This window comes from Microcaecilia unicolor, chromosome 10 (assembly GCF_901765095.1).
Source record: "Microcaecilia unicolor chromosome 10, aMicUni1.1, whole genome shotgun sequence".
Lineage (NCBI taxonomy): Eukaryota > Metazoa > Chordata > Amphibia > Gymnophiona > Siphonopidae > Microcaecilia > Microcaecilia unicolor.
In genome coordinates, this window is record NC_044040.1 from 20,470,939 (window position 1) to 20,490,922 (window position 19,984).

General features: G+C 43.8%; 1 protein-coding gene across 1 annotated transcript in view; it reads left to right on the plus strand.

Moving 5' to 3' along the window:
* SND1 (staphylococcal nuclease and tudor domain containing 1) overlaps window positions 1-19,984 on the plus strand; it is a 1,412,868-nt gene that overhangs the window by 1,322,984 nt on the left and 69,900 nt on the right. The window contains exons 21-22 of the mRNA XM_030217129.1: window positions 9,798-9,911; window positions 13,174-13,377. Of these exons, the coding sequence (XP_030072989.1) occupies window positions 9,798-9,911; window positions 13,174-13,377 (318 nt within the window). The remainder of the gene's footprint in view (window positions 1-9,797; window positions 9,912-13,173; window positions 13,378-19,984) is intronic.

Sequence of the window (19,984 nt, forward strand, 5' to 3'; positions counted from 1 at the left end):
CGGGGGAGACTGGAGAAGGAGTCAAAGGCCCTTCACTTTATGCTTTGCTCTTCTTGTTATTAATATTTAGAAGTAACAGGATCTTTTTCAAGTTTAATTTTTCAGTGACTTCCAGGAATCAGATATTTCTCCCCCCCCCCCCCCCCCCCCGCCTTTAGTTTTCTAATCTAACTTTGTATTGGAGATGAAAAGAAAATGAGAGTGAAAGGACAAGAGCTGAGAAAGCACAAGGTGTACACAACAGCAAAGCAATTATACAAATTAATTTAATTTTTTGCCACTGTCAGTGTTTTATATTAGGTGATGATGTATCCTGGAACGACATGGAGAAAACCGCTTAGGTTAAAAAAAACGGGGGGGCACACAAGGTGGAGAAACAAGATCACTACTATGAAAAGTCATAGGAGCAAAAGAAAAATAGGGTGTTCGATGGAACTTCCAAACAAGGTAATGATTCTTAGTTCAAAAAGCTTTATTGTAGACAAATTGTAAACAAGGCTTGGCACTATCGACTTATCACGGTGCCCATCCTGCAGCACCCTAGCGTTTATTATATTGGGAAAGAAACCACCATGACCTAGTCCTGGTATCCATGGTCACTTAGTTGATATACCCAAGGCTGACATTGTAAAGATTCCTGAAGCAGGTGGAAATGCAAAAACACAGCACCATGTCAGTTGAATAGTGTCAAGCCTTTGTTACAGTTTTCCACAATAAAACGTTTTGAACTAAGAATCATTGCTTTGTGTTGGAAGTTCCATCAAACACCCTACTTTTTTCTTTTGTTCCCAATGCCACTTAGGATCAGCGATGCAATTTTCTTATTACTGCAGAATCCAAATAAAAAGCAGTTTTACTTGTCGCTGTGATAAAGGCAGTTAGCTTAGCGAAGTTCTAAAAAGGTTTGGATGGCTTCCTAAAGGAAAAGTCCATAGACCGTTATTAAATGGACTTGGGGAAAATCCACTATTTCTGGGATAAGCCGTACAAAATGTTTTGTACATTTTTGGGATCTTGCCGGGTATTTGTGACCTGGATTGGCCACCGTTGGAAACAGGATGCTGGGCTTGATGGACCTTTGGTCTTTCCCAGTATGGCAACACTTATGTTCTTAGGATTCTGAATGGAGTCTTGCTACTCTTTAGGGTTCTAAATGGAATGTTGCTATACACTTTGAAATTCTGCATGGAATCTTGTTATTCTTTAGAATTCTAGAATCTTGCTACTCTTTGGGGTTCTACATGGAATGTTGCTATTGTTTGGGTTTCTGTCAGGTACTTGTGACCTGGATTGGCCACTGTTGGAAACAGGATGCTGGGCTTGATGGACCTTTGGCCTGTCCCAGTGTGGCAGTACTTATGTACTTATGTTTAATACAGATAGGTAACAATTCTCAAGAATATTAGATTATCAGTGGACTGTCAGAAGGTGGATATACGAAGAGTATTCTTCTACATGAAAAGATACTCTCCAGCCAGTACTGAAATGGGATATGACAAAAGTTTATTTTCAGTTGGATCAAAATATTACATCTAATGCCTGCATTTTAATTTTCAAAATCTCTTAAATTGTGTTTTCACGATCTTGCACATGATTACAGCTGGAAAGAATGGCAGATCATCGCTTGTTCTTCAACTGTTGTTTAATGCTTCCAGATTAATCGGAATCTGCCCTAACTGGACTTGGTGCCATGCATCTTCATGGGCAGTTACCTGGAGTTCTCTCCTCTTCCTTTCCATCTAGCCCAGTCAGTTGAGAAACAAGGCCATGGCTCCCTCCATTACCCCAGTACAAGTTTTGTTATGAGCCTGCCAGTCAAAGGCAAATATTTTTGTGATATTAAATTTGGAGCTGAATTGTCCATGCTGCAGGGCAGCAAAGGAAAGCAGGAAGGAAGGGCTACCCAGTTACTGTGCCTGCCTCCCTCTGTAGCCTGTTCGCTGGAATATATGATCAACGGGCTACAGGAGGAAGAGAGCTGTTTTATAGCCAATTGGCTGACTGTGTCTGACTGATGGGCCCCAGGGGGAGGCGGTAGCTGCAGCATTCAAGTATAAGGACACTTCCTACCTGCAGTTGCTAATGGGGAAGGAGAGCAATAGATAGTGAAAGAAGAGTGAGTCGCATGACAACTTTAGACGTGTTGCCTGCCGCAGAGAAGTACTGGGAGAGTAATAGAGGGATTAGGAAGGGGTTATTGGTTGGGAGACAGAATGCAGCTTTGAAGAACTGGAGGTGGCAGAAAGCAGCTATAAGGGGAGGGGAGATGGGCGATGGGGAGAGGAATAAGATATAAGGTTAGTGAATTGAAAGGGATTATTGCCTAGGAGAGAGAATTTTATTGTGAAAGGCTGGAAGTAAAAGAAAGGAACTAGAAAGGGGAGAGGGGCTGGGTGACTGGGACATGCACTGGGAGTGGAACTGATGTGAGGAGAGGAATAGAGGGGGCTAGGAAGCGGTGAAGGGATTTCTGACAGGGAGAGAGAATTCTGCTGTGGAAAGAGCAGACCCTTTCCTAACCCTGTATAAATGAAAACAATCCTAGAAAAGAATTAGTTTCCTGTTTAAAATTTAAATTTAAAAAAAGGGGGAGGGGGAAGCATACTATCGAAGGCTGTTTGCACAAGGGAATAATACATTTACTGCTCATTTTTATTTTATATAGCATATTTCATGTAGACATAGTCCCCAAACAGTTTAGATTCAGACTAGAAGATGTGGTAAAATATAATATACTACTAAATCAATAGATTTGAACAGATGAAACTACAGTTAGAAATCAAAGGCTAGAAGACTGGTGTGAGTGGAGGGGGAGGCACTTAGGCAAAGAGACTCATTCCAGATGTGGGGAGGGCGGCTGCCATAGAGAGAGAATTGCCCCTAGCAAAGGCTAAGTTGTTAGAAGGGGCCAAGAGAAGTATTGCCCTAGAATAGCTGAAAGAATAGGGATGGCCAGAAATGCATATGCAATACCTAAGATCTGGAGTTTGTTTTACTTTGGAGCATTGGTCATCTACTGAAGTCCCTCTTTTTATTTAAGGACACACTGCTTGACTAAGGGCGAATTGCTTGGATGAGACAGAATGAGATTTAAGGGGAAAAGTACATTGGAGTTTGTGCCTTCTGTGGCACAATCCATACATTTTCTATCCAGTCTTTGCTAGCATTGCTGTACTGATCGAATGCACAGGCTCTAATTTTAGGAACCAAGGTTGCATCCAAGATTTACAATTTTGGAAAAGAAATTCTTGAACCTACACGTACTTTGCCAAAGAGTGTGAGCTTGGGTGGGCTCACAGTTAGGTGTGGGCAATTAAGCCAGCCCTATAGGTTGTATGTGCCCAGACCTGTGAATATGTTCCCAGCCACTTTTGCCAGAATTTCCGAGCTTCTATATGGAAAAATACAAGCGTCCTTTTCTTTGTAGAATTGACTTAAAATAAGCACCATACTTGGCTCCTTCAGTACACACCCTGTTATAGAATTACCTTCGATATGTCTGTGTGTCTACTTTGAAAACTGACTGGGGATGTACTGGCATTCAAAGAACCCACATGTAAAAGGCTGTTGGTCTCGGTCAAGATCCTTTAAAATATCCACCTGAGCTGCATGTCTTTTGCACGTGAAACAGGTTTATATAATAGCTCCTCAAAGGAGTCTTCAGAATATTTCTTTTACTTCTTAGCATTTTAGCTTTTCCTTTTAGTTTTATTCCCATATCCCTCCCTCCAATTTTTGTGGTTCCTATTCTTTCATGGAATGTTTTACAATTTACAAAAAAAAAAAAAAAAGAGACTTTTATGAAATTGCACCTGGGTGGAGAATTTCAGGACTGTATCTAATCTACCTTTTGTAGAAAATTGGTAGCTGTGTAGTTATTTGATTTTTAGAGAATGCGAAGTCCTTGGACAATGACAGTCATGCTTCCAACGATTGTATAGCACTGAAACTTATACTTCTGTTATTGATGATATTCGAAGCATTGACGTTTGATATATCAGCGTAGCTTTTGGTGCCATTAATCATACAGTATTGCAGAAAGAATTAGTAGAACTAGGGATGGGGGAGGGTACGGTGTTGGTTTCATCTATTTTGGGAGGACCACACTCAGTGGGTCAAAGTTTGACCCTTAGATTATAGGGTTCTTCAGGAGGCAACATTTTCCCCATTTTTGTTTAACCTTTACTTGACCTGTTTATCTTAGCTGATACTTTCTGCCTGTCTGCAATTTTGTGTCTGCACAGATATTCAAGTGGTGTTGCCGTTTTCCTAGAGCCAAGCGTTCTCAACACAATCCTCACGATAGCCAGTTAGGTTTTCCAGATATCCACAGTGACTGTGCATGAGAGAGATTTGTATGCATTGTTTTCATTACATTCAAATCTTTCACGCGTAATCATTGTGGATATCCTGTAAATCAGAATGGCTGGGTGTGTCCTGAGGAATGGGTTGAGAATGACTGTCCTAGAGAGAACTGGACATGGCTGCTTTGTTGGCATAGAAATTGAAGCTGAATCAGGCGAGGTTGTTTTCCCATTTACAGCTGCAGCTGAAAAACGAATTGCTTTTGTTCAGCTCAGCTTCTACAATACCAAGTCCAATTGTTCTGGTGAATGGGGTAAGACATGAATTTAAGAGGAATATGAATGTAGCCTAGAGGTACATTTGCATGTACTACTTCCATTCCCGTGCAAATCTCTCTCATGCATATTCATTGTGGATATCCTGAAAACCTGACTGGCTAGTTGTGTCGTGAGGACTGGGTTGAGAACCCATGGTGTAACCCGAGTCTTAACAGACTTACGATTGCACCTGAAAGAACACATCTCTGAGGTGGTACAATTGACATTCTTCTGTTTGCGTAAGCTTTGCCAGTTACACTCTTTTTCAATCACATACCAATTTAGCCAGTGGTTTTCAAACTCTAACACTTACAGAATTAGATTATTGTAATGTGATTTTTCTGGGTCTATTGCAAAAGAATATTCAGTGGTTGCAGCTAGTGTGGAACACTGTGGCACAGTCGATTGATGGTTTAAGTTTGATACCATGCATCTCCAGTGTTGGCCCGACTGCACTGGCTGCCTGTGCAGTGACAAATTTGCTGTATGATTTTGCTGCTTGTTTTTAAGGTTCAAGCCTATACGACTCCTGTGTATTTTTTGTCTAAGCTACAAGATTGTGTTCCAGGCTGTAGCTTGCATTTCCAGGTTGATAATTTACTGTTTTTCCCTGGAGTTAGAAGTTTGCTCGTCTCAACGTTGGGAGGTGTTCTCTGCGAAAGCTTCACAACTGTGGAACACACTCATAAGCACATTGCAGAGTGAAAGGGATTTTGCTAGGCTTAAAAAGGGATTGGTTTCATTTGTTCCAGGGTTGATAGTGGGGTTCCGCAGAGGTCCGTGCTGGGATCGCTACTTTTTAACATATTGATCCAGAGATGAGAATAACTAGTGAGGTAATTAAATTTGTTAACAACACAGTTTTTCAAATCACAAGAGGATTGTGAAAAATTGCAAGAGAACCTTGCGAGACTGAGCATCCAAATGGCAGATGACGTTTAATGTGAGCAAGTGCAAAGTGATGCATGTGGGAAAGAGGATCCTGAACTATAGTTACGTGATGCAAGGTTCCACATTAGGAGTCGCCAACCAGTAAAGGGATCTAGGTGTCATCGTTGATGATATGTTGAAACCTCTGTTCAGTGTTCTTCAGCAGTGAAGAAAGCAAACAGAATGTTAGATGATATTAATAGAAAAGAATAGAAAACAAAAATGAGGCCGTTATAATGCCTATGTGTATCACTCCATGGTGCGACCGCACCTCAAATACTGTGTGCAATTCTAGTCACCGCATCTCAATAAAGTTATAGTGGAATAGAAAATGTACAGAGAAAGGTGACGAAAAAGATAAAGGGGATAGGATGATTTCCCTATGAGGAAAGGCTTAAGCAGCTAGGGGTCTTCAGCTTGGAGAAAAGATAGCTGAGAGGAGATATGATAGAGGTATATAAAATAATGAGTGGAGTGGAATGAGTTGACATGAATTGCTCGGTTACTCTTTCCAAAAATACTAGGAGGCACGCAATGAAACTACAAACTAGTAAATTTAAAACAAATCGTAGAAAATATTTCTTCACTCAATGTGTAATTAAACTCTGGAATTCGTTGCCAGAGAATGTAGTAAAAGCAGTTAGCTTAGCAGGGTTTAAAAAAAGGTTTGGATATCTTCCTAAAAGAAAAGTTCATAAGCCATTATTAAGATGGAGTTGGGAAAATCCACTGCTTATTTCTAGGATAAGCAGCATAAAATGTATTGTTTTGGGATCTTGCCAGAGTAATTGTGACCTGGATTGGCCACTATTGGAAACAGGATACTGGACTTGATGGACCTTCGGTCTGTCCCAGTATGGCCACGCTTGTGTTCTTATGTTTATAGTTGAGGATGTGGGGTCAATCACGGGTTTGTGGGTTACAAGTTGATCCATTGTAACAGAAGCATGTAAACAATAATACTTCCATCACATTATATTTGTTGTACATCACAGGGAGTAGTTTTGAGATCTGCACATTTAAAGTATGAACAAATATACATGCATAATAGTACACATGCCAAAAAAATCATGCAGAGGTATTCCCTAGAGCATAGAGTGGGTGACCTGGAGCTGTTGTGATGTCTGTGTGTATTTGATAAAAGAGCACACACACACACACTTTTACACCTTTCTTGGAGTGAGTGGCATAGCTACGTGGGGCCATGGGGGCCTGAGCCCCCGTAGATTTGGCCCTGGACCCCCCTTCCTGCCGCCAACCGGTCGTCGCCGCCGTGGGCTACCTTTGCTGGCGGGGGACCCCAATCCCCGCCAGCCGAGGTCCTCGTCTTCCCGCGAAGGCTTCGTTCTATTTGTGAAGTCCTGCACATTGTACGTGCAGGACGTCAGACTCGCAGAAACAGAACGAAGCCATCTTGCAAGCCATCGTTCTGTTTCTGTGAGTCTGACGTCCTGCACATACAACGTGCAGGATGTCAGAAACGGAACGAAGCCTTTGCGGGAAGCAGAGGACCTCGGCTGGCGGGGATTGGGGTCCCACACCAGCAAAGGTAGCCCACGATGGCGGCTGCGGGGGAGGGTTGGCGGCGGGAGGGGAGATCGAGAGGGTCATCGGCGGGGCTCATCAAAGTTGGTGGTGGCAGCGCCAGCGGCATGGGGGGGGTTGGCGGCACCGGGGGAGGACTAAAATGTGCCCCCTCACCTCGGGCTCTGGACCCCCCTTCCGCCGAAGTCTGGCTACCCCCCTGCTTGGAGTAGGTATACATTTGTGCATGAATGGGAGCGGGTTCTGTTTGTCCATTTTATAAAGGCACCTCCACACCTTTGTTACGTCTGTAAAATAGGTGCCTCTTTGGACTTTTCTTATAGGTGCTGTATTATAAAATTATCCCTTTAAAGTTTAGGTCGTAGGAGTGTGGCATGCTCATTTCAGTACATAATCCTGACTTTTAGAACTGCAGGATTTGTCTAGACTGGTTTCTTCTCTCCCTGTTGCCATGCCATTTGAGCACAGCAGACTGGGTTTGTCAATTTCTGCTCCGTTGAAGTGATAGCCGGTCCTTTCATAGATTTATTTAGATTTAGCTCACACCTTTTCCAGTAGTAGCTCATAGGCCTCCTGGTATTGCTAAAGAGGAAGATGTATATGGAGAAGAAAAGGGCACAGATGTTTGCTTAAGCAATAAAAAGTTATGCAGTATGTTTTTACTGCCCTAGCCAAGTACCCTCTGGTGCACCTTAGCGCCATCATCGTGTGACTGAAACCCAGAGAGATGAGCCACTAAGGCTTCTGATGTCACAGTTGTGCTTCGCATCCAGATTTCAGGAGGCACCTTTGTGAACAAGTAACACATCCCACTGTCCCTTGAAGCAGTAATAATCTGAAAGGCAAGCGAAGACAGAAGGATAAAATATTTCCATTCCTCCACTTAAGGCCACAATATGACCAAAAGCTCTTTTGAGCAGTTCTTATCACAGCTAGAAAGAGTGGTGCATTTTTGCAAACCTGATTGGCTATGAAGTTTTTGGATGTTGGCACTGTGACCTTGAGCAAAGTCGCTTCACCCTCCACTGCCTCATGCACAGCTTAGACTATAATTCCATTTAGGAAGGGAAATAACTCATGCACCTGAAAGTAACTCGTCTTGAACTTAGATTTGTAAAAGGTGAGTGATATTTCTGAAGTCAAAGAGGGACAAAAAGGATTTGAATCCTGGCGTGAGCTTCTTTTAGACTGTTCCTGTGTTCTTGGCAGTTTTATATCCCTAATCCACATCTGTCAGAAAGGTCTTAGGCTGGTCCTTACCAGTCATGTGCATCGTAGTGGTTTCCTCTTTTAAATGGCCCCTTGTTATTTCTGCTCCTCAAGAGTTACCTTGGTTTCAGATCGGTGGGAGCTATTGTTGGCCAAACTTTGACCCCAATTATGCTACTCGGTCCTTTCCATCTGATCATAGGTCACGTCCTTTCCCATTAGCCTGCTAACAGCTCCTCCCTGTGTCCTTTTCCCAGTGTGCATTCACAGAGTAAAATGTCCAGTGCAGAAAATGGTATTCAGGGCTGTAAATTATACGAGTGCTGGTCTTGATCATCTGTATTACAGAAACCAGTGTCTTGTGTTGTTGTAAATAAAGTAGTGTGGTAGCTTTGGCAGTCCAATGTAAAGATAATAAATAAATAAAAATAAGAACAGAAAACATAGTAACATAGTAGGTGACGGCAGAAAAAGACCTGTCCGGTCCATCTAGTCTGCCCAATAAGATAAATTCATACGAGCATAGGTATACCTGACCTTGATTTGTATCTGTAAATATCTTATTATTGGACCAAATAACGTTTTTGATAAGCTTTTGGAAGCCAAAGTCTCCTTCCTGTGGTCTGACAGTATGAGCAAGAGATGATGGTATCAGAATACAAGCGAAATATAAAGCATTCCAATGACAGTCTCAAGGGGGAAGGTGTGTGTATGGGGGGGGGGGGGGGGTTGATTAACTTTGATAGATGGGTGGGTGAGCAGAAGGTAAGCTGTAGAATTTTATGGTTGATAATTTGATAGGAAACCCAGCTCTTAGTTAAGTCTTTTCTAGTTAGTTGACACAATTTAGGCATAGAAGACTATGATTATCTTTTAAAATATAAGGTTTATTAAAGAACACAAATTCCTGTGCTGATGGAATCTCTTCACTGAGGGTAGATGGCACGATGAGAATATTGCAGGGGGCAGGATCAGGCATTGAACTGTTCATAATGCATTTTCCCAGTTCTTAAATTAGTAAAACAAATTTAGAGAAATGTTCCTGTTTGAGGCTGGCACATGTCAGATTTCAGCCTCCCTTCCCCCGCTCTGAGAACTCACTTCCGTTAAAAGGTAAAACAGTTACTCCCCAATTACTGTAATATACAAATTACATTATTCTAGTAATTATTTTAATGTAAAGTTTGGGGATATCCAGGCATCTTGCCACAGCGATTCCTAAGGAGTTGATAACTGGGTTTTGGAGGAAGAGCCTCTTAGCTGGAAGATTGCCAGGGGTTGGGGGGCTAAGTGCTTTGGTTAAACTAGAGAATGTTGCAATGGAGCTAGAAACCCAAGAGGAGAAAGAGGAAATGTTCTGCCAAAATAAAAGATGAGTTAAATGTAACTTGATGAGCTTGTTATCTCTTCTCTCTTATGCTCAGGTTGAGTCCCCTATTGTGTGATCATTGCAGACCTTCCCTTTATCAGCTCTGTTTTCTCTCTGTACAGAGGGAGGTTCTACCTTCCACTCGCCTGGGCACGCTTCCACCATCCTTCAGCATCCGAACCCTCTCGGCACAAGCTGTGGAACACGCGTTTGCCTTCATCCAGGTGCCGCACGATGTAAGTCTATGATGATGGCTGTGAGCTCTATATCTGTGTGACCTGCAGTAATCCCGGGGTCTGGCCTTTTATTCCTTTATCTGTGCATATGTGTTGCAGTACTAGGTCCTGTATGAAAAATGATAGTAATAATTAGATCCTACTATCAAAATCTCCAACCATGCCAATACCAACCCATAGCTGTTTAACTCCTTGTTTTTTGGAGGAGTAGCCTAGTGGTTAGTGCAGGGGACTTTGATCCTGGGGAACTGAGTTCGATTCCCACTGCAGCTCCTTGTGACTCTGGGCAAGTCACTTAACCCTCCATTGCCCCTGGTACAAAATAAGTACCTGAATATATGTAAACCGCTTTGAATGTAGTTGCAAAAACCTCAGAAAGGCGGTATATCAAGTCCCATTTCCCTTTCCCTATTTGAGATTCTACATGGAATGTTGCTACTATTGGAGATTCTAGATGGAATGTTGCTGCACGTATGTGCAGGACGTCAGACTCACAGAAACAGAAGCCTGCGTGGCCACGTTGCTGATCTGCAAGGGCAGGCTTCTACATGGAATGTTGTTAGTGGAGGAGTAGCCTAGTGGTTAGCGCACTGGACTTTAATCCTGGGGAACTGAGTTCAGTTCCCACTGCAGCTCCTTGTGACCCTGGGCAAGTCACTTAACCCTCCATTGCCCCTGGTACAAAATAAGTACCTGAATATATGTAAACCGCTTTGAATGTAGTTGCAAAAACTCAGAAAGGTTGTATATCAAGTCCCATTTCCCTTTCCCTTTCCCCTTCCCCTTTTACACAAAGAATGTGAAAAAAACCTGAGTGTATCAGGTCAGCGGTTTAACCAATCTAAAGACAGATGTGCAATTCAAAAACAGCTGAACCCAAAGTCTAAGCTGCTCGATACAGTAATACCCCACTCCACCAAATCCAGTAACATAGTAGATGCCCAACAGTCACACTCGTTACGTGAATTCATGACTAAACCAACAATGAATATGGTACAATATACTTGATCCCGGTCTTTCTTTGCCATTTCTGGGACACAGACCGTAGAAATCCACCCGGCACTGCCCTTAACATTCCAGCTACTGAAGTTGCCATCGAAGCCTACTCCAGCCCATCCTAATCTGTCTTGTCATATGAGGGATTTTAGACTATAGAAGTCTGCCCGGCATTGGCCTTAGTTTCTCACATGGAAGGACAAAAAAGCAGATCAGTAGAAAAAATTATTTTATGGGCTGATTTGAATATTTGGTTGTCATTAATAAAATAATTTTTTTTCTACTGATCTGCTTTTTTGTCCTTCCATCTTGGAGTTTGCAGATCGTTTGCCTTGCTGTTTTCTTAGTTTCTCACAGCCAGAGTCACCATCTAAGCACCACTCGACACACACAGTCATTTAAGTTTTTTTTTTATATATACTATCCATTTTCTTATTTATTTATTTATTTATTTTGTACATTTGTATCACACATTTTCCCACCTTTTTGCAGGCTCAATGTGGCTTACATTGTTCCGTTATGGCATTCGCCATTCCAGAGTAAAAAAAGGTTACAGTTAGAATTACATATAGAATAGGATGATAGGCATAGAAAGAAGCCAGTTAGAATATAAGGTAAAGTGGTGACGTGCGGGAGTTACAATTATTGATCGTTGTGGTATGCCTTATTGAAGAGATATGTCTTCAGAGATTTGCGAAAGTTAGTTAGTTCGTGAATTGGGATCTTCTGTGTTCATCACACACCTTGTTGAATTCCGTCACCGTTTTTGTCTCTACCATCTCCCTTGGGGGGGAGGGCATTGGTAGAGAGAAAAATGGCTGACTTCCTGTTTTTGTCATTTAATTCCCCAGGGATGCTGCGTACAGGTCATTGTTTCCAGTTTCTTTTGTTTCCTGGGTTTAGTATTTGATTTATTTAATCTTATTTTACATTACTGTATTTATTTTTGCTGGAAAAAGCAGGAAAGAGGCTGGTAGAGCTGTAACCAGAGATTTTATTTTTGTAATTTTCTTTTTCACACATATTATTCATTCCAAGTTACAACTGATTAAGGATAGCATAACAGAAATTCCACCTTATTCCAGTATCAAATGTTTATGTATTGAACTCGACTCCTGTTACTTTGAGAGTCCCAACAGTTACGTACTGGTGTCACAACATTAGTTCTCTAAAAGTCTTTGAGGACCGTTTCTAACCAATTTGCAGGATAAAGACAAAAGAATTTAAACAAATAAATAAAAGACCGAGAAATAAGCAGAGTTAAGGCTAGAACAGGACAGCCTCATAATCAAATTAAAATTTCAACTTTGCTGTGGGTCTACCGATTCAATGGTCATTTTAATGCTTGGAGCATCCTGTATGGCCACCCCAGTTTCAGGTATGTGAGCTTTTGGCATTGCCGTTTTGGTATCACCATTTTGGTGCCATCAAAACGGCACAAATAAGGCCGTAAGAATCGTGGACGGCTGGAATTTTGGATGCAGGGCAGGCAGAAGTCCTCTATTTTCTCCTCCTCCTCTCCCCCCCCCCCACACACACACACTGACCTCCGCTATTTGTCAGGTGCAGGGCAATGACTGCTCGCTGCAGCTGGGGGTCCTTGGGCAGAAGGGGGATGTGTGCTGCCCCAGGTGGTGCCTTTGAGGAAGGATGGTTCTTCAGGGAGCCTGTTCTGTCCTCCCTCACAGGCACAACCTAGAGCAGCCCAAATCTCCTATCTGCCCAAGAGCCTCCCGGCTGCAGCGAACAGGCACAGCCCTGCTTCCGACTAATACCGGAGGTTAGTGCTGGAGGTGGGGGGAGGAGAAGTAGAGGACATTTGCCTGCACTGTGTCCAAATGTCTGGCTGTTCAAAATTCTCGCGGCCTTTATTTCTGCACCATTTCAAAGTCCTACTTTGCCAGCATTTGTACCTTCCCACTCCGCTTTCTCACTCTCCCCTTGCCCTGAACTCCGCAACCTAGAGATTATGAGAAGAGCTGTTCTCTTTCTGGTTCTTATCTGCTGTCAGTCCATACTTGCATTTCAGTCATATTTTCATTCCCAATGGGCTTTGCGCCCTGGACGGCTGCTCCTTTCACCCATCCCCACTTATGGCCCTCTTAACTACTCTTAGTGAAAGGCAACTTCTTGTTGAGGACTGGATAGAATGAAAAGAGGCAGACTATGATGGGACCTAAGCGAGAAGAAGTAAGAACAGAGAATCTTCTGCTTGTATGAGGGTGGTGTTAAGACTTCTTACCTTTAACTGTGTTTATGCTGGCAGGAGGATGCCCGGGCAGATGCAGTGGACAGTGTGGTGCGGGACATCCAGAATACCCAGTGTCTGCTGAACGTGGAGTATGCAGGAGCCGGCTGCTCTCACGTCACCCTGCAGTTTGCAGATTCCAAGAACGACGTGGGCTTGGGTCTTGTGAAAGAGGGCCTGATGATGGTGGAAGTGCGTAAGGAGAAGCAGTTCCAGAAAGTGGTGAGTTAGATATCTTGTTGGGTCCACAGTACTGGAGGCTAGGTACTGCCAGTTGAGATCTAGCGATAAGTGGGACTCTGAAAATTATCCTCATTCTGTATTTTAGTAACATGGTTAATGACGGCAGGTAAAGACCTGAGCGGTACATCCAGTCTACCCAACAAGATAAACTCATTTTACATGGTATGTGATACTTTATTTGTATACCCGGGGTCAACGGGTATACATTGGCAGTGGCGTAGCAAGGTGGGGGCGGTCCCCCCCGGGTGCACACTGCTGGAGGGGTGCAGACAGCAGCCGCGCGCCTGTCGGCTCTGCTGGTTCCCTGCTCCCTCTGCCCACGAAACAGGTTACTTCCTGTTCCAGGGCAGAGGGAGCCAGCGGAGCCGACAGCCGCGCGGCTGCTCTCTGCAGCTAAGAATGCACCCGGGGGGGGGTGTCGTGCTGCACCCTGGGGGAACGGACGCCGCTGCACCTGGGGGGGGGGGGGGTGCGCAGCGGCAATCCGCCCCGGGTGTCAGCTGACCTAGGAACGCCACTGTGCATTGGGCCAACGATTGTGTATAATTTTATCTGTACACTCTGCACCGGTTGTCAAGGTAAAAAGTACAAGCATTTGTATGGTTTCAAAGTAGGTACAGGTACATATATGGTGGCAATGAAAAGTTACTAGAAAGTTTTGAGATAGAGTGATGATGAAAATAAGGTCTGTTACAGGGGTTGTGTTGCCCAGTCTGCCCCAGCATATGACTTTTGGAAGACACAGAATAAGATAGGGAAGGGGGAGGGGGGAGAGGAATGCATTTGGTGGAATTACTGCTATTACCATCTTGATTATTGGTGGCAAGAGGTTGGAAATGGGTGGAGGGACCATATGTGTTGGAATTGGACTACATGACACTTGGTGGTTGCAGTTATTGATGGAGGAAGACCCAGAATGGGAGGCTGGGAAGAAATGGTGATGTGGTATGGCCACCTGCAATGAGCATATGGGTCCGATCAATGCTGTGGGATTTGTATTGTAAAATTTAAGGTTAAAAAGTAAGATGCAAAAAAAACAATTGGCCAGGTAAAATAGATATATACTAGTAAAAAAGGCCCGTTTCTGACACAAATGAAACGGGCGCTAGCAAGGTTTTCCTCGGAGTGTGTATGTTTGAGAGAGAGAGTGTGTGAGAGATGGAGTGTGTGTGTCAGAGAGAGAATGAGAGACAGACAGAGACAGCGTGTGTGTGTGTTTGTGTGAGAGAGAGTGTGTGTGAGACTGTGTGTGTGTGACAGAGAGATAGAGTGTGATAGGGAGTGTATCAGAGAGAGTGTATGTGAGAGACAGTGAGTGAGTGTGAGCCCCACCCCACCCCTCTCGCAGGGCCCCCCTCCCCACCCCCACCTCTCTGGTCTCAGGACCCCCTCCCTCTCCCCTGCCCCCCCTGCAGCCATCCATGTCCAGCGACCCTCCCCTCCCCCCCGGCGCATCAAACCCCCTTGCCACCCGCAGCTGCAAGTGGTAACGCTGTCCGGCGCCGCTACATAAAGGAAATAAGCGATAAATGTTTTTAAACCCAGGCCAAATCATTCGCAAATGCCCGAGTCTTACAACATAGTCTCTGCAGCCGCTCCTCCTCTCACCTGTCACGTCACTGCGCTCCTCTGGAGTCTTACTCCAGGGGCAGTGACGTGGAGGCGAGAGGAGGAGCGGCTGCAGAGACTGCGTTGTAAGACTCGGGCATTTGCGAATGATTTGGCCTGGGTATAATAAAAGAAATCAGGCCTTGCACACCAATTCTGCGTTTTTATAGATTCTGTGACTGGTTGCAGGGGGCCTGGCTATTGTGGGGTGAGTTCCTCAAGCGGTCACCCCCCACCCCTGAAGGATGGCCTGGCATTTGAGTACCAGCACCTTTTTTGCTAGGAAAAAAATGCACTGCAATTTCTGCACATTTTTGCTACCCTGACATGAATGCGCTCCTAGGGAACATCTCAGCTCCGTGTGACCAAGAAAAACATATGTTACGGAAGAGCTGATTTTTTACTGCATTGAAGAGCAATTTTCAGACCACCTATTAACATAAGTAACACACTTTCTACCTGCATGTATCACTTTGCTCTGCCCCCCCCCCCCCCCCAAAAAAAAATAACGCTGCTTGATGTGGGAGATCAGCACACGGACACCGAGTTTTTCTTGAACCACTCATAGACTGGTCACAGGCACCCAGAGCTGGTAAATGCTTCATGTGTTACAGGGTTGACTTTTCATAGAGTCAGTGGAAGTTGGGGTGCTTTTTGGGATTGTCTGTGTGTGAAGGATGCTTGCGTAGGAGCCATCTTTTCAGAATTATTGAGGATGCTAAGCCCAATGGAACTAACCCCTCCCTGGACACATACAAGGAATTATGTCAATATTGGGGGTGCCCAGGCACCCACAAAGCCGGCTCCTACTGTTGCTGTTTTACGTTGCTACGGTGAGAGGAAAGCCTACTGCTGCTGGGTTGTATCTGTTTTATGGTGGGGCAGTGTGTGAGAGAGAAGCTTGCACTTTTGCTGCCCGAACTGTATCTGTTCTGTCATGAGACTGTTAGGCATATTTTCAAAGCACTTAGCCTCCCAAAGTTCCATAGAAACCTATGGAACTTAGCCTCCCAAAGTGCTTTGAAAATATGCCTCTGTGTGTGTTTGAGCGACGACTACAATGCTGCTTGTGCTCTTGGTGTACTATGATGGATCAGTGTGTGAGAGAGAAGCTTGCACTGCCTGCCTTGTATCTGTTCTGTTTTGAGACACTGTGTGTGAGGGAAGGTTGTACTGCTGTTGCCTGGGCTGTATCTGTTCTGTGATGGGACAGTATTTAAGATGGTAGCTTGAACTGCTGCTGCCTGCAGCGTTCCTGTTCTGTGATGAGGCAATGTATAGGAAAGAATCTTACACTGCTATTGCCTATGCTGTACCAGTTCTGTCATGAGACAGTGTGGGAGAGAAGTCTGCATTGCTGCTGCCTGTGCTGTGCCAGTTCTGCGATGGACAGTGTGGGAGGGAATGTTGCAGTGTTACTGCCTGTACTGTTATATCGTAACATAGTAGATGACGGCAGATAAACACCTGTACGGTCCATCCAGTCTGCCCAACAAGATAAACTCGTATGTGCTGCTTTATATGTATACCTGACCTTGATTTGTCCTCGCCATTTTCAAGGCACAGACTGTAGAAGTCTGCCCAGCACTAGCTTTGCTTCCCAATTACCGGTGTTGCCACCCAATCTCCACTAAGCTTGTATGGATCTGTTCCTTCTGAACAGGATTCCTTTGTGTAATGTATCCTTAAAATCAAGCGTGGTACCGGAAGATTGGAGGGTGGCGCAATGTAACACCGATTTTTATAAAAGGTTCCAGAGGAGATCCGGGAAATTATAGACCGGTGAGTCTGATGTCAGTGCCGGGCAAAATGGTAGAGACTATTATTAAGAACAAAATTACAGAGCATATTCAAAAGCATGGATTAATGAGACAAAGTCAACATGGATTTAGTGAAGGGAAATCTTGCCTCACCAATCTACTACATTTCTTTGAAGGGGTGAACAAACATGTGGATAAAGTTGAGCCGGTTGATACTGTGTATCTGGATTTTCAGAAGGTGTTTGACAAAGTACGTCATGAAAGACTCCAGAGGAAATTGGAGAGTCATGGGAAAGGAGGTAGTGTTCTATTGTGGATTAAAAAATGGTTAAAAGATAGAAAACAAAGAGTAGGGTTAAATGGTCAGTATTGTCAATGGAGAAGGGTAGTTAGTGGGGTTCCTCAGGGGTCTGTGCTGGGACCGCTGCCTTTTAACGTATTTATAAATGACCTGGAGAATGGGAGTAACTAGGGAGATAATTAAATTCGCTGATGACACAAAGTTATTCAATGTTGTTAAATCATGGGAGGATTGTGAAAAATTACAAGAGGACCTTATGAGACTGGGAGACTGGGCATCTAAATGACAGATGACGTTTAATGTGAGCAAGTGCAAAGTGATGCATGTGGGAAAGAGAAACCCGAATTATAGCTTTGTCATGCAAGGTTCCACTTTAGGAGTCATGGACCAAGAAAGGGATCTAGGTGTCATCGTTGATGATACGTTGAAACCTTCTGCTCAGTGTGCTGCTGCGGCTAAGAAAGCAAATAGAATGTTAGGTATTATTAGGAAAGGAATGGAAAACAAAAATGAGGATGTTATAATGCCTTTGTATCACTCCATGGTGCAACCGCACCTCGAATATTGTGTTCAATTCTGGTCGCCGCATCTCAAAAAAGATATAGTGGAATTACAAAAGGTGCAGAGAAGGGCAACGAAAATGGTAAAAGGGATGGGACGACTTCCCTATGAGGAAAGGCTAAAGCGGCTAGGGCTCTTCAGCTTGGAGAAAAGGTGGCTAAGGGGAGATATGATAGAGGTCTATAAAATAATGAGTGGAGTTGAACAGGTAGATGTGAAGCATCTGTTTACACTTTCCAAAAATACTAGGTCTAGGGGGCATGCGATGAAGCTACAATGTAGTAGTACATTTAAAACGAATTGGAGAAAATGTTTCTTCACTCAACGTGTTATTAAACTCTGGAATTCATTGCCAGAGAATGTGGTACCTTAACAGAGTTTTAAAAAGGTTTGGACGGCTTCCTAAAGGAAAAGTCCATAGACCATTATTAAATGGACTTGGGGAAAATCCACTATTTCTGGGATAAGCAGTATAAAATGTTTTTGTAGTTTTTTGGGATCTTGCCAGGTATTTGTGACCTGGATTGGCCACTGTTGGAAACAGGATGCTGGGTTTGATGGACCTTTTGGTCTTTCCCAGTATGGCAATACTTATGTACTTATGTGTTTATCCTACGCGTTTTTGAATTTCGTGTACCTGTTCCATGCTGGGGCAGTGTGTGAGAGAAGCTTGCAGAGTTACTGTCTGTATTGTACCTGTTCAGTGATGGGCAGTGTGTGTGGTAAGTTTGTATTGTTTTTGTCTGTACTGTACCTGTTCTGTAATGGGGCAGTGTGCGTGGGAATATTGCAGTGTTATTGCCTGTACTGTACCTGTTCCATGCTGGGGCATTGTGTGAGGGAAGCTTGCATTGCCTCTGTTTGTGCTGTACTTTACTTGTTTAGTTAAAAGGCTGTGTGAGTCAATTTAGGTGAAGAAATGTGCTTATCCCTCTGCCCATGCTGTATCAGTTCTTTGTGTAAATTGAGCACTGTTGTTTCCAGTTATCTTAGACTGGGCCTGGTTCTTGTACAGATTGCGCATTATGCCAAGGAAATCTAAAGCAAATGCTGAATGATGTAAGTGGAATTCTAGTCTCATTAGAATGTTTCACTCCCCCGTACGAGCCCGGTCCTGATGTACAGTCCATAAATCACTCCACACCATGGGGTGTTATATCAAGTTATAAATGCAGCAGCTAGTTTGCATATTTTTTTTCTCCTGTGTTATTTGCTTTGTTTGTTCTTTTCATAGTAATGGATTTTTCATGCAGCTCTGCATGTTTTATTTATAATGTTAAGGAGTTGGGAAATTATGCCTTTGATTTCCAGAGTCCTGCTTTAATACATTGTGCTATGATTGCCAGCCTGGGGCTCGAGGAGCACTCGCAGGTGCTGAGCACTTTGGCTGCTGGGTGATCCTTCCGCTCACTCCCTTCCTCCCCTTCCCAACCGGCTATAGCATTGGTTTCATTCTCAGGGAGGCTTGGTGAAAAATCTCTTATTTTTATGACTACATATTTCAAGCTGGAAGTTGCTGCTCTGGCCCAGCCACATGCACTGTATCACCTCTGGTGACTGATTCTCCAGGCCTCTGGCTATGATCTCTGCATCCTGACCAGGCCCCAGCACAGTGAGATGATAATGTGCCATGAAGGGCGCAGCTTGCACTGTAGCACCTAGAGATATGTCTCCTTACAGAGATAGGAAAAGGAGAGAGTGGTAGATACTTGGAATGCCCTCCCGCGGGAGGTAGTGGAGATGAAAACGGTAGCGGAATTCAAGCATGCGTGGGATAAACATAAAGGAATCCTGTTAAGAAGGAATGGATCCTCAGAAGCTTAGCCGAGATTGGGAGGCGGGGCTGGTGTTTGGGAGGCGGGGCTAGTGCTGGGCAAGACTTTTACGGTCTGCGCCATGAAAATGGCAGATACAAATCAAGGTAAGGTATACACAAAAAGTAGCACATATGAGTTTATCTTGTTGGGCAGACTAGATGGACCGTGCAGGTCTTTTTCTGCCGTCATCTACTATGTTACTGTAACGCCTGCCATCGTGTCTTTAAAAACTTCCTCTGATTCAGGTCAGTGTTTAGTCTGAAAGTTCCATATTCTGCTGACCAACCGCCATATATAACTTTTTCTTTTTTATAAGGCAAATAGTGTTTGATAGATGATGTACTGATATTTGGGGCCCTGCTGAAATTCTTGTCCTCATCTTTTAGATAAAAATGTCCAGTAAACACGATACAGCACTCACTTTTGTGCAGTAACAAATCTGTGGCACAAATTCAGCACAAAATGTCTTTCATTTCAAAAGTGAAATATAAGGCCTGATATTCGGCGCTATTTAACCGGCCAGGAGTAACTCCTGGCCG